This window comes from Molossus molossus, unplaced genomic scaffold (genome assembly GCF_014108415.1).
Source record: "Molossus molossus isolate mMolMol1 unplaced genomic scaffold, mMolMol1.p scaffold_m16_p_22, whole genome shotgun sequence".
NCBI classification, from domain to species: Eukaryota; Metazoa; Chordata; class Mammalia; order Chiroptera; family Molossidae; genus Molossus; species Molossus molossus.
The window spans coordinates 26,880,964-26,893,684 of NW_023425358.1; the positions used below are offsets into that span (position 1 = coordinate 26,880,964).

General features: G+C 39.0%; 1 protein-coding gene across 7 annotated transcripts in view; it reads left to right on the forward strand.

Annotated features, from left to right (window-relative positions):
• SPPL3 (signal peptide peptidase like 3) overlaps nt 1–12,721 on the forward strand; it is a 100,281-nt gene that overhangs the window by 62,291 nt on the left and 25,269 nt on the right. For 3 of the 7 annotated variants that reach the window (XM_036276452.1, XM_036276450.1, XM_036276451.1), the window contains exon 2: nt 2,567–2,644. In XM_036276452.1, coding sequence (XP_036132345.1) covers nt 2,567–2,644 — 78 coding nt within the window. Of the gene's footprint in view, nt 1–902; nt 1,032–2,566; nt 2,645–11,842; nt 11,991–12,721 lie in introns of all 7 variants that reach the window. The other 4 variants (XM_036276446.1, XM_036276448.1, XM_036276447.1 and 1 more) reach the window with 4 other exon arrangements.

Here is a 12,721-nt window from a genome sequence, read left to right on the forward strand (position 1 = left end):
AGGTCACCAGTGACTTACATATTAAATAAATCCAGTGGACACTGTAGTTTCCATCTTACTTGACCTCTCAGCAGTCTTCAACACAGGTGGTCACTTGTGTATTCTTCCTAATACAATGAATGTTAAGTAGGTACAGTGTTCGGCTCTTTATATGAATTATTTCATTTAATTCTTTAACAGCTCTTCGAAATAGGTATCGTTATTATCCCCATTTTACAGATAGAGCTGGAGCTTAGAGAAGTTAAGTAACTAGTTCCCTCTACTAGTAAGGGGTAGATCAAGGGTTTAAAATCAGACACCATCCGCCCTGGCCAGTTTTGCTCAGTGGTTAGAGCGTCAGCCTGCGGTCCAGAGAGACCCGGGTTCGGTTCCTGCTAAAAGCATGTACCTCCATTGTGGTTTGTCCCCGGCCCTGGTTGGGTCATGCTGGCGGCAACCACTCGATGTGTCCCTTTCACGTCGATGTTTCTCTCTCTCCTTCCCACTGTATCTGAACAAAAAATGAAAAATGTCCTTGGGTGAGGATAAAAAATAAATAAAATAAAATCAGACACCATCCAATCCTGCTGTCTCTTTGAAACACTCTCATCACGCACCCTGCTATCCTAAGTTTTCTTCCTCTTTCTCTGTTTCACTTTGGTGTTCTTTGCAGCTCCTCCTGCTGCCAGATCTTTAAGTTTTGGCGTTTTCTTAGGGTTTTATCCTAGATCCTCTTCTCACTGCTGCTAGGCAGTCTTACCCACACCTATGGCTTCAGTTACCACATAGAAGGTGATGAACTTCCAGTACGTATCTTATAGCTGCCTCTGGTTTCTAGACCCATAGCTGTCTCTACACCTAATACCTAAAAGCTAAGTTTTAACCTGCTCTTCCTATGTTGCCTTTTTTGGTAAATGGTACAGCCATCCACCAGCTGCTCAGCTGAAACCTGGGAATCCTCCCCCAAGCTCCCATTAACAATCACCAAGTCCTATTTATTGTGTCTCATTCATCTACTTCCCTAAGGAAGCACCTCCTGCCCCAATTCTTAGGTAAGATCTACTTATACTTTCTCATAGTATCCTGTACTTGCCTCTCTCCCCTTTACAATATATTTTTTTAATGTTTTTATTGACTTTTTTAGGGAGAGAAGAAGGGAGAGAGAGATAGAAACATTGTTGTACGAGAGCTACATCAATCAGCTACCTGTTGCACGCCCCCACGGGGATTGAGCCCACAACCTGGGCATGTGCTCTGACCAGGAATCGAACCAGGTCTTCTCAGTCCATGGGACAACGCTCAAACCACTGAGCCACAGCAACCGGGTTCCCCTTTATAACATTTGCCACGATTATATCACTTGCTTATGTTAACTCTTTGTTTTTTAATTTCTTAGAATGAAATTTATTTTTTTTATTACTTTAGAAAAGACATTCAGGGAGGAACCAAGACAATCTTATTTGTTATTATATCCCCACAGCTAGCAGAGTTTATGTCTGGCATAGAAGCATCATTAAATGTTTAATGAAATGGCCCTGGCCGGTTTGGCTCAGCCATTAGAGCATTGGCCTGCGGCCCAGAGAGGCCTGGGTTCGGTTCCCGCTAAGGGCGCGTACCTTGGTTGCAGTTTGTCTCCGGCCCTGGATGGGTCGTGCGGGTGGCAGCCACTCGATGTGTCCCTTTCACGTCGATGTTTCTCTCCCTTTCTCTTCCTCTCTCTCCCTCCCACTCTATCTGAACAGAAAATGGAAAAATGTCCTCTGGTGAGGATAAAAAATATATATGTTTAATGAAATGAGAAAAGGAACAGACATTTATTTAGGGAAATCCCTAACAAACAAGAATGGGTAGTGTGGAAGGTGAACTTTTGGAGACTTGCAAACAAGATTTCTGATAGTCAAGCCATGGAAGGGAGCTAAGGAATTGGCAGTAGGATTGGGAGAAGTAGGGGAGTCGGAGGTATGGAAGTTGCAGGACTCACTGTTGTTACATGTGGGAAGTAAGATGAGTGTCAAGAATGCAGCAGATTTACAGCTTTGACAACTGAGGGGATCATGATACCCTTCCTTGAGAGGACCAGGTATGAAAGGAACAACAATTACTTTAGTTTTGGACCTGTTGGCTTTGAAGAACTTCCTGTGGGACCCCAGATGGAGAGAACCAGTAGGCAGTTATAAAAATGGAAATAGAACTTAATGATGAGGTAAAACCTGTATCTCTCCTGAGTAAGCCACTATTAGTAATCCAAATGTAAATTGATGAAAGTTGAATCATTGAGGGTTTTTATCATTCACATAGAGTAGGTAGATATTATGCTACTTTTTAAGTTGGGTGTGGATGTTAGAAGCATATATTGTATGTCATACAGAAATGGGATATTTACATTAATATCATTCAACATCCTGTGAATAGTTACTAAAAATAGCTGAGAAAACAGCATATCTCTTATTTTTTTAATGCTAATTTATACCTTTTTAATATTAAAGATGAAATAAAAACTTAGTAGGGTTTGTGAATCTTCATTAGACTGTAAATTCCATGAGGACTTGATGCCGTATAATTTAATTTTTTTCTCTTATTTCTCTAGGGCCTATTCCCTGGTGGATTCCAGTCAAGTGTCTACATTTCTGATTTCCATTCTACTGATAGTCTATGGTAGTTTCAGGTAAGATGCTCTCAAAGTGGGACTGACTTCAGTGGGAGGCGGCAGAAGCACTGCTTTGAAAGTGTTAGCACCAAAACTTACTGCTTTGTGAAGGGAAACGTGACCAGCAGGAATTGAGTTAGAACAGGATAATTCTGATATTCTTTAATTTGGCTGCTGTTAAAACACCTCTTGGCTTTGCTTATATGACTTTGGAATTAAAAAAACTTTTTTTCTTTATTGGTTTTAGAGAAAGAGTAAGGGAGAGAGAGAGATGGAAGCATTGATGAGAGAAAACATCAAATGACCGCTTCCTGCCTGCCCCTCACTGGGGATTTAGCCCACAACCTGGGCATGTGCCCTGACCAGGAATCCAACCGGCAACTTCTTGGTGCATGGGTCAGTGCTCAGCCACTGAACCACACCGGCCAGGCTTGACTTTCAAATTTTAATGCAAATGATTTGCTTAAATTCTGGTTCTGAAAATAATGACTCACATAAGCACACTCACTGGGAAGGTTGAGAGAATCCATGACAGTGATTATATATTCTCAAAGGAGACAAAATTTTTCTTTTTTGTTTTAATCCTCACCCAAGGACATTTTTGCATTCATCTTCAGATAGAGCGAGAGGGAGGAAGAGAGAGAAACATAGACTGGCTGCCACCCACATGACCCCAACCGAGGTACATGCCCTTAGCGGGAATGGAACTCGGGACTCTCTGGACTGCGGGTCGACGCTCTAACCACTGAGCCAAACCGGCCAGGACGAGACAAAGTTTTCCTTAAAACAGAAGCACTGACATAGGTTGAGCCATGTGAGATTGCCTGTAGTCAACTTTTTTGACCTATAGAAATAATTTATGGTTCAGCCTGCTGTTACTAGAATTATGGACATTAGCATTTACTAAGTATTTTCTCTGCTGACCTTGGGAATGCTAAGACTGGATTCTCTTTAAGTTCCTATGCAGCAGGCAGCTACAGGAATAGGAAGCTAGACACTTATTCCCTTTTTCACTATCCTTTCTTGAAAGGAACTTTAGTGTTTGTATAACTCAAATAGTTTTGTGGCTGGATACACTTAAAAATAAAGGTCACATGACAACTTTTAAATTGAGAACTTGAAAGGATTTTGAACTATCCAATATTATATCTGGATTTTATTTTATTAGTATTATTTAAAATCCTCACCGAGGATATTTTTCCATTTACTTTCGGACAGAGTGGAAGGGTGGAAGGGAGAGGGAGAGAAAGAAACATCGGTTGCCTTCCGCACGACTCCAACCAGGGCTGGAGACTGCTCTGCAACGGAGGTACGTGCCCCTGACCAGATCGAACCTGAGACTCTTGGGTCCACTGGCCAGGGCTATATCTGGATTTTAATAGGAATTTAGCAAAGCACAGGCTGTATCTCAACACTAAGTAGAACAAGTACAATACTGTTGGTAATTCCATTATCAACTGATAAAAGTTTTAGTCATTGAGGCTTCTGTTGATAGCCCTAGATTCATAACAACTCTCAGGAAGCATTAGTCAAGCTAGAGCAACCTAGAACCTATCACATCATCTTGATATTTTCTATTGCTATTCTTTGGGTATATCAGCCTTTCCAAAGACTTGTTTTTTGTTTGTTTTTGGTTCATCCTTCCCAAGGATATTTTTTCCATTGATGTTTAGAGAAAGTGGAAGGGAAGGGCGGGGATGGGGGGGAGAAACATTGATGTGAGAAAGAGACATCTATTGGTTGCCTCCTGCACTGCCCTCATGGGAGCTGGGGCTCAAACCTGCATCTGAGGTATTTGCCATTGATCAGGCAGGAATCAAACCTGGGACTCCTCTGTCTGTAGGCTGATGCTCCAACCACTGAGCCAAACCTACCAGGGCTCACGATGCCTTTAATTATACATTTAAATTGCCCTCATTGAATAAATTTGGCAGTGTTTTCTGCTCTTGTTTTCTGAAAAAGATTGTGTAAAATTGTGGTAGGTCCACTTTAAATATATGATACAACTCACCAGTGAAACCATCTAAAGCCTAGCTTTTCTTTGTGGGAAGATTTTATTTCGTTTTTTGCTTTGTTCAATACTTTATTTTCCTTATTAAGTATTGTCAAGGGCATTTTTTGTGGGAAAATATACATAACATGAAACTGATCATTTTAATTTTAACAATACAGTTAAGTAGCATGTACAAGCTTTTTAGAAAGTATTAACCATCCTAGTACTAGGGTGTGAAATGATATCTCTGTGGCTTTGATTGCATTTTTCTAATAACTAGGATTAGGATGTTGAAAAGCTAGCTATTAAGCATCTTATCACGTGCTTAGTTGTGTGCCACATGATTTTTTTTTTTTTGGTGAAGTTACTATTCAAATTTTGCCCATTTTTAAATTGAGTTGTTTGTCTTATATGGAATTGTAACAATTTAAATATTCTAGATACAGGCTCTCTTAATCATGTGATTTGCAAATAAATCTGTTTGGTTTTGTTTTTACAGCTTATTTCACTGCTTTTACTGCCTCCCACCCCCCTGTACCAATAAGGGTTGTTTTTTTAAAAACAGGTTTATGGAGATATAAAGTACATACTATCAAGTTCTTCCATATACTTACTAAGTTGTGGAATCATCACTATAATCCAATTTTGGAACATTTCCATCATCCCAAAAGAAGCCTTGTATCCATTAGCAGTCATTCACATTCTCTCTCTCCCCTGCTCTAGGTAACCACTAATCTTTAACTTTCTGTCTCCATAGATTTGCCTACTCTGGAGATTTCATTTATATAAGTGGAATCATAAAATATGTGGCTTTCTGTGACTGGCTGCTTTCACTAGCATTATTTTTTAAAAGGTCATCTATGTTGTAACATGTATCAGTATTACATTATTTTTCTTGACAAACAATACTCTTATTTGTCCATGCATCAGTTAATAAATATTTAGGTTGTTTTCCACATTTTGGCTGCTATGAACATTCCTGTACAAGTTTTTGTGTGGATATATGTTTTCCTATCCCTGGGATAGATGGCTAGGGATAGCTCATATTGTAACTCTTTAACATTTTAAGAAACAGCCACTGTTTTTCAAAGCAGCTATACACACATTTACATTCCTATCTTCAATGTATGTGAGTTCCAGTTTCTCTTGTTATTATCTGTCTTCCTGATTATAGCTATTCTACTATTTTGATGATATCTCATGGTTTTGATTAGCATTTTTTTTTAATGAGGTTGAACATCTTTTTGTGTTCTTGTTTACCATCTGGGTGACGTCTTTGGTGAAGTGTCTGTTCAGATCTTTTGCCCATTTTGAAATTATGTTGTCTTTTTATTATTGACTTTTGAGAGTTCAATATATGTTGTGAATACAAGACCTTTATCAGATAAATGCTTGCAAAGAGTTTCTCCCAGCCTTTGGGTTTGTCTTTTTACTTTCTGTATGTTTATAAACTTACATTTACCTGATGGGTTGACTGAGATAAAGTGTTCCTCTTTATCTTTAGTAACAATTTTTGTCTTAAAAGTCTTACTTGAGCCCTGGCCAGTTTTGCTCAGTGTGGTTAGAGCTTCGGCCTGCGGTCCAGAGAGACCCGTGTTTGGTTCCCGCTAAGGGCACGCACCTCGGTTGCAGTTTGTCCCGCCCCAGTTGGGGTCGTGTGGGTAGCAGCCACTCGATGTGTCCCTTTCATGTCGATGTTTCTCTCTCTCTTCCACTCTACCTGAACAAAAAATGGAGAATGTCCTTGGGTGGGGATTAAAAAAAAAAGTCTTACTTGATCTGATGTTAGTGTAGCCATTCCAGCTTTCTTATGGTTGCATGTGGTATGATTTTAACTACTAATTCTATTTATTTTATTTTTATCCTCATCTGAGGACATTTTTGCATTTGTCTTCAGATAGACCGGGAGGGGCAGAGGGAGGAAGAGAGAGAGAGAAACATCAACTTGAGAGAGACACATGGAGAGGTTGCCACCCACACAACCCCAACCGGGGCCGGGGACAAACTGCAACTGAGGTACATGCCCTTAGCGGGAACCAAACCCAGGACTTTCTGGTCGCTGGCCAACATTGTAACCGCTGAGCCAAACAAACCATCCAGGGCTATTTCTTTATTTCTTATAAATCTACCTGGATATTCTTTTTCTCTTGAGTCAGTTTTGGTAATTTGTGTCTTTCTAGGATTTATCCATTTCCTCTAAATTGTCTGTGTTGGTATCAGTTTGTTCATACTATTGCTTTATTTTATTTTTTTAATTCTCACCTGAGGACATTTTTTTCCATTTTTTGTTCAGATAGAGTGGGAGGGAGAGAGAGAGAAAAAAAACATCGATGTGAAAGGGACACATCGAGTGGCTGCCACCTGCACAACCAACCAGGGCCGGGGACAAACTGTAACCGAGGTACGTGCCCTTAGCGGAAACCAAACCCGGGTCTCTCTGGATTGCAGTCTGATGCTCTAACCGCTGAACCAAACCGGCCAGGGCCATACTGTTCCTTTATAATCCATTTACTTTTCATTGGTTAGTAGTGATGGTTCCTTTTTTTATTTTAATAAATATGTTTTTATTGATTTTTTTTTTTTTTAGAGAGAGGAAAGGAGAGAGAAACATTGATGTGTGAGAGATATATCGATTGGCTGCCTCCTGCACACCCCCTACTATGGATTGAGCTCACAGCCTGGCCATGTGCCCTGACTGGGAATTGAACTGGGACCTCTCAGCTCATGGGATAACGCTGAGTCCACTGAGCCACACCAGCCAGGCTCATTTTAATTTTAGTCATTGTGGATACCTCCTCACCCCTGTCAATCTAACTTTAAAGCTTTATCAATTTTGTTGATCTTTTCAAAGAACCAACTTTGTCGGTTCCTGCTAAGGGCATGTACATTGGTTACAGTTTGTCCCCAACCCCATTTGGGGTATGTCAGTGGCAACTACTCGATGCGTCTCTCTCACGTCAATGTTTCTCTCTCTCTCTCTCTGAATATAAATGCAAAAATGTCCTCAAGATAAAAAAAAAAAAAATAACCAACTTTGGTTCCATTCACTTTCTTTTTTCTTTTTTCATTGATTTCCATTCTAATCTTTATTATTTCCTTCCTTCTGCTTGCTTTGGATTTAGTTTGCACCTCTTTTTCTAGTTCCTTCAGATGGAAGCTCAAGTTAATTGATTTGTAACCTGTCTTCTTTTTTTTTTTAACACAGGCATTTAAAACAGCAGATTTTCCTTTTAAGCACTGTTTTAACTGCATCCCATAACTGTTATATTTTACTTTCATTCAAGTCAAGATATTTTCTAGCCCTTGTTGGTGAGCTCAGTGGTCAGAGCGTTGGCACTAGAGGGTCTTAGCTTGATTTCCGGTCATGGGCACATACCTGGGTTGCAGGTTGGATCCCCATCAGGGCAAGTGCGGGAGGCAGCCAGTCGATATGTCTCTCTCACATCAATGTCCCTCCCCCACTACTCTCTAAAAAGCAATGAAAAAATATCCATGGGTGAGGATTAACAACAACAACAAAAAATATTTTCTAACTTCCCTAGTGATTTCTTTTCTTTGATCCAGTGTTCTTTATAAGTGTGTTGCGTACTTTACTAACATTACTAATACTTTACTAGTATTTCAAAATTATCTCTGTTGTTGAAAGGAATTTCAACAACCTAATTCAATTTCGTTGTAGTCAGAGAAATACTTTTTATTTGTTGAGACTTGTTTTATGACCTAGCATACAATCCATCTAGGAAATTGTTCACGTGCAGTTAGAAAAATCTGTCTTCAACAGAGAGTTGAGTATAGGGGATGACATAATCTGGTTTGTTTTTTAGAAAGATTGTTCTGGGTTCTGTGTGGGAAATAGATGTGAAAGGTGGAATAGGGAAACCTAGGAGAGACTGTTGCCTTACTACAGGCAAGATATGGTGATGGCTTTAACTAGGCTAATGATGGTGGAATGAGATGAAATAGCTTTAGATTTAGTATGAGATTGCTGATGGAATGGGTATAGTATGTATGAGAAAAGAATCAAGGATGACTCCCAAGGTTCATGGCCTAAACAAAAAGATGGTACCATTTTTGAGCTAGAAAGCTCCATAAGAGAAGTAGATCATAAAATATTGGTTACAGAATTTGTGAAGTAGACTGCTTACTTCCCACCAGGTTTTCAATTTCTAAGTACAGAAGGGAATACTATATCAGGTAAAATCAGATTCTAAAAGACAAAACAAATCCTTGATTTAGGAGCCCCTATGTTTGCCATCCCTTTGCTGAGCTTTGCCAAACTTCCTGTAATCTTCTTAGCTGCTCAGAAAAAAAAGCATAATTACTTATCTTAGGAGTAAATTTCCAGAGTTTGATAGACCTACAGGAGAGCATTGAGACTGAGAGAGGTAGAGAACAATAACTGGAGGGAAAAGTGAAAGCCATAAAAAGAGGTTATTCTGATGAGCAGATGGAACCAGGAATTGTAATGAGAGGCTGGTTTAGAATTTCTTAGGCAGCTTATTATTGGCAAGACACTAAGTTCAGGAGGGGGGTGAAGGGAAGATGGAATAACAGAAACTGGATTTACCATTCCACCTGAAACTGATTTTTAGGACAATGATCTTGAGAAATGATAAATAATTTTCTAAGCTGTCTTAAGATGCCCCCTCTTCCCACCCCAAGTCAACTTGATAATAGCAGAAAATGGAATGGTGGTTACCAAAGGCTGGAGGGTAGAGGGAAAGGAGAGAGATTAATCAAATGGCACAAACTTTCAGTTATAAGATGAATATGTTCTGGAGACCTAATATACGTCATGGTGACTATAGTTAATAATGATGTATTAAGTACTTGAAATTTGCTAAGAGAGTAGATCTTAAGTGTTCTGACCACAAACAAAAATGCAACTATGGGAAGTAATGGATATGTTAGTCTGATTATGGTAATTATTTCACAGTGTATACATATATAAAGACTTCATGTTGTATACCTTAAATATACAGCTGCTCCTTGACTTATGATGGGGTTATGCCCCAGTAAACCTATTGAAGGTTGAAAATATTGTAAGTTAAAAATAATTGAATACACTTAACCTACGACCATCATAACTTACCTCGCTTACCTTAGAACACTTACATTAGCCTACAGTTAGGCAAAATCATCTAACATAAAGCCTGTTTTATAATAAAGTGTGGAATATCTCATGTAATTGAATACTGTACTGAAAGTGAAAACAGAATAGTTGTATGGGTATTTGCCATTAACATGCACAGTTGAAAATACACTGGGCCTCAAGAATGGTTGAAGTATTGAACTAAAATTAACTGCTGGATGATGGGGATGTGACAACAACAGGATCATCAATCTCTCTCTCTTCTGATGAGGCTGGAGAATAGCTGGTTTCTACTGAATGTGTTTCACTTTTGCACCATTGTGAAGTCGAAAATTATAAGTTGAACCACATAAAGTTGGGAACCATCTGTATACAATTTTTTTGTAAAAAATTAAGGATAGTTTCCAGGTTGTGGTACAGGGAGAAAGACTCTATAAGTTGAGGAGGTGGAGCTGAGGGTTCAGAGAGACTGAGGCAGCCCTGGCTGGTTTGGCTCAGCAGTTAAGAGCATTGGCCTGCGGACTGAAGGGTCGTGGGTTTGATTCTTGGTCAACGACACGTACCTGGGTTGCAGGTCCAATCCCCAGCCCTGGTCAGGGTCATGCAGGAGACAACTGATCGATGTGTCTCTCACATCGATGTTTCTCTCTCTCTCTCCCCCCCTTCTTCCCTTCTCACTTTATCTAGAAAATCAATGGAAAAATATCCTCGGGTGAGGCTTAACACCACCAAAAACAACAACAACAACACACACACAAAAAAAAAACAGAGACTGAGGCAGCTAGAGTTAATAAGTCAGAATACAAAAGAAAAGAAAGCTTACAAAGAAAGAAAACTCCAGAATTCTGTAGATGGACCCTTTGAGCATTCATCAGTGTGGATCTGTGCATGCATATGAGGAAATGACCCCAAACTGAGGAAAGTATAATGTGAAAGGATTAAAGGGAAAAGTACCTGTTTCCACCAGCAAGATTGAAAAAAATTATGATTCATGTGGCATTGGGTAAGGTATTCAGAAAGGTCCTGCTTCAGTGGTAGAAAATAATTTCCCTAGAATGAACACTACTTCAGACCTGAACAAATTAAACTATTTCCAAGTAACAGCATCCCATAACAAAGCTTAAGAAGATTTGTAGTACTATAAAAATATCAAGCAGCCAATAGGAATATAAAAACATTGAGACAAGGTAAAACTTACAATGTCTGGAATATAAGCAGAGATTACCATGTACCAAAGAGGAAGGAAAACGTAACCCGTGATGAGAATAATCAATCATAACCAACCCAGAGCTGACACAGATAATTAGATTTAACAGAGAAGTACATCAAAACAGATAAGATATTTTAAACTACCCAAATCAAACTCCTAGAGATGAAAATAATATCTGAGATCTAAAATACACTGGATGGGATTAACATCAGTTAGACATCGCAGAAGAAAAGATTCATGAAGTTGAAGGCACAACAATAGAAACTACACAAAATGAAATAGAGAAAAAAGAATTGTTAATGAAAAGAATATTCTTGAGCCATCATTGAACATCTAACAGCAACTTCCTGTGGCCTAATGTATTAGTAACTGGAGTCTGAAAGAGAGGGGAAGAAAGGGAAGGACAGAAAAATACTTGAAAGAGGAATGGCCAAGCCCTGATTGGGTTGCTTGGTTGGAGTGTCATCCTTGCATCAGAAAGGTTGTGGGTTCAGTTCCTGGTCAAAGCATGTACAGAAGCAAACAATTGCTCTTTCTCTCACATCAGTATTTCTCTAAGATCAATTAAAAAACATTTTTAAAAAATGATCAAAATTTTTTCACACCTGAAAAAAACTGGAACTCTCAAATCTAAGAAATTCTTTAACCTCCAGGCACAAGAAACATGAAGAAAACTACTCCAAGGCACATCATAATCGAATTGCTCAAAACCAGTGATAAAATTGAAATCCAAAAAGCAGCCAGGGAAAGAAGGGGTAGGGGGTAGATACGTTCTGTACACAGCAACAAAGATAAGGATGGACATCAGATTTCTCATTGAAAATAGTACAAGTGAGAAGACAGTGGAACAACAGCTTTAAACTATAGAAAGGAAAACTGTCAACATAGAATTCTATAGCAAAAATATCTTCAAAAATGAAGACAAGGTAAAGATGTTTTCAGATACAAAACCTGGAAGAATTCAGCTGATTTGCAGTACAAGAAATGTTAAAGGACATACTTCAAGCAGATTAAATATGGTATCAGTTGGAAATCTGGAGCTGCACAAAGGAATGAAGATCAAGAAAAGGTAATTACATTGATAAACATAAAGGGTTTTTTCTTATCTAAAATTATTTAAAAGAGAATCATGGAGTTTATAGCATAATGTGTAAAATGCATGGCAATAATAGTACAAAGGTTGCGAGGGGGAAATAAAAGTAACTACTATATACTATAAACTATACATGAAGTAATATAACTTGAAGTCAGACTATGTTGTGGGTTAGAAATGTATACTATAAACTTTATAGCAACCACTAAAATGAAAGAACAAAGAGTTACAGCTAATAAGACAACAAAGAAAATAAAACAGAATCATAAGAAAATACTGTAATCCAAAAGAAGGCAGGTAAAGGTGAACCCCAAAAAAAGATAGGACAAATAGAAAACAAAGAGCAACATGATAATATGAAAACCTAGTCATAGCAATAATCACATTAATTAAAATTGGCCTAAACCCCCAAACCCCAGTTAAAAGGTAGGAACTGGCCCTGGCTGGTTTGGTTCAGCGGTTAGAGAGTCGGCCTGCGAGTCGGCCTGCGGTCCAGAGAGACCCGGGTTCGGTTCCCGCTAAGGGCATGTACCTCGGTTGCAGTTTGTCCCCGGCCCTGGTTGGTCGTGCAGATGGCAGCCACTTGATGTGTCCCTTTCACGTTGACGTTTCTCTTTCTCTCTCTCTCTTCCTCTCTCTCCCTTCCACTCTATCTGAACAGAAAAATGGAAAAATGTCCTTGAGTGAGGATAAAAAAAAAATGGTAG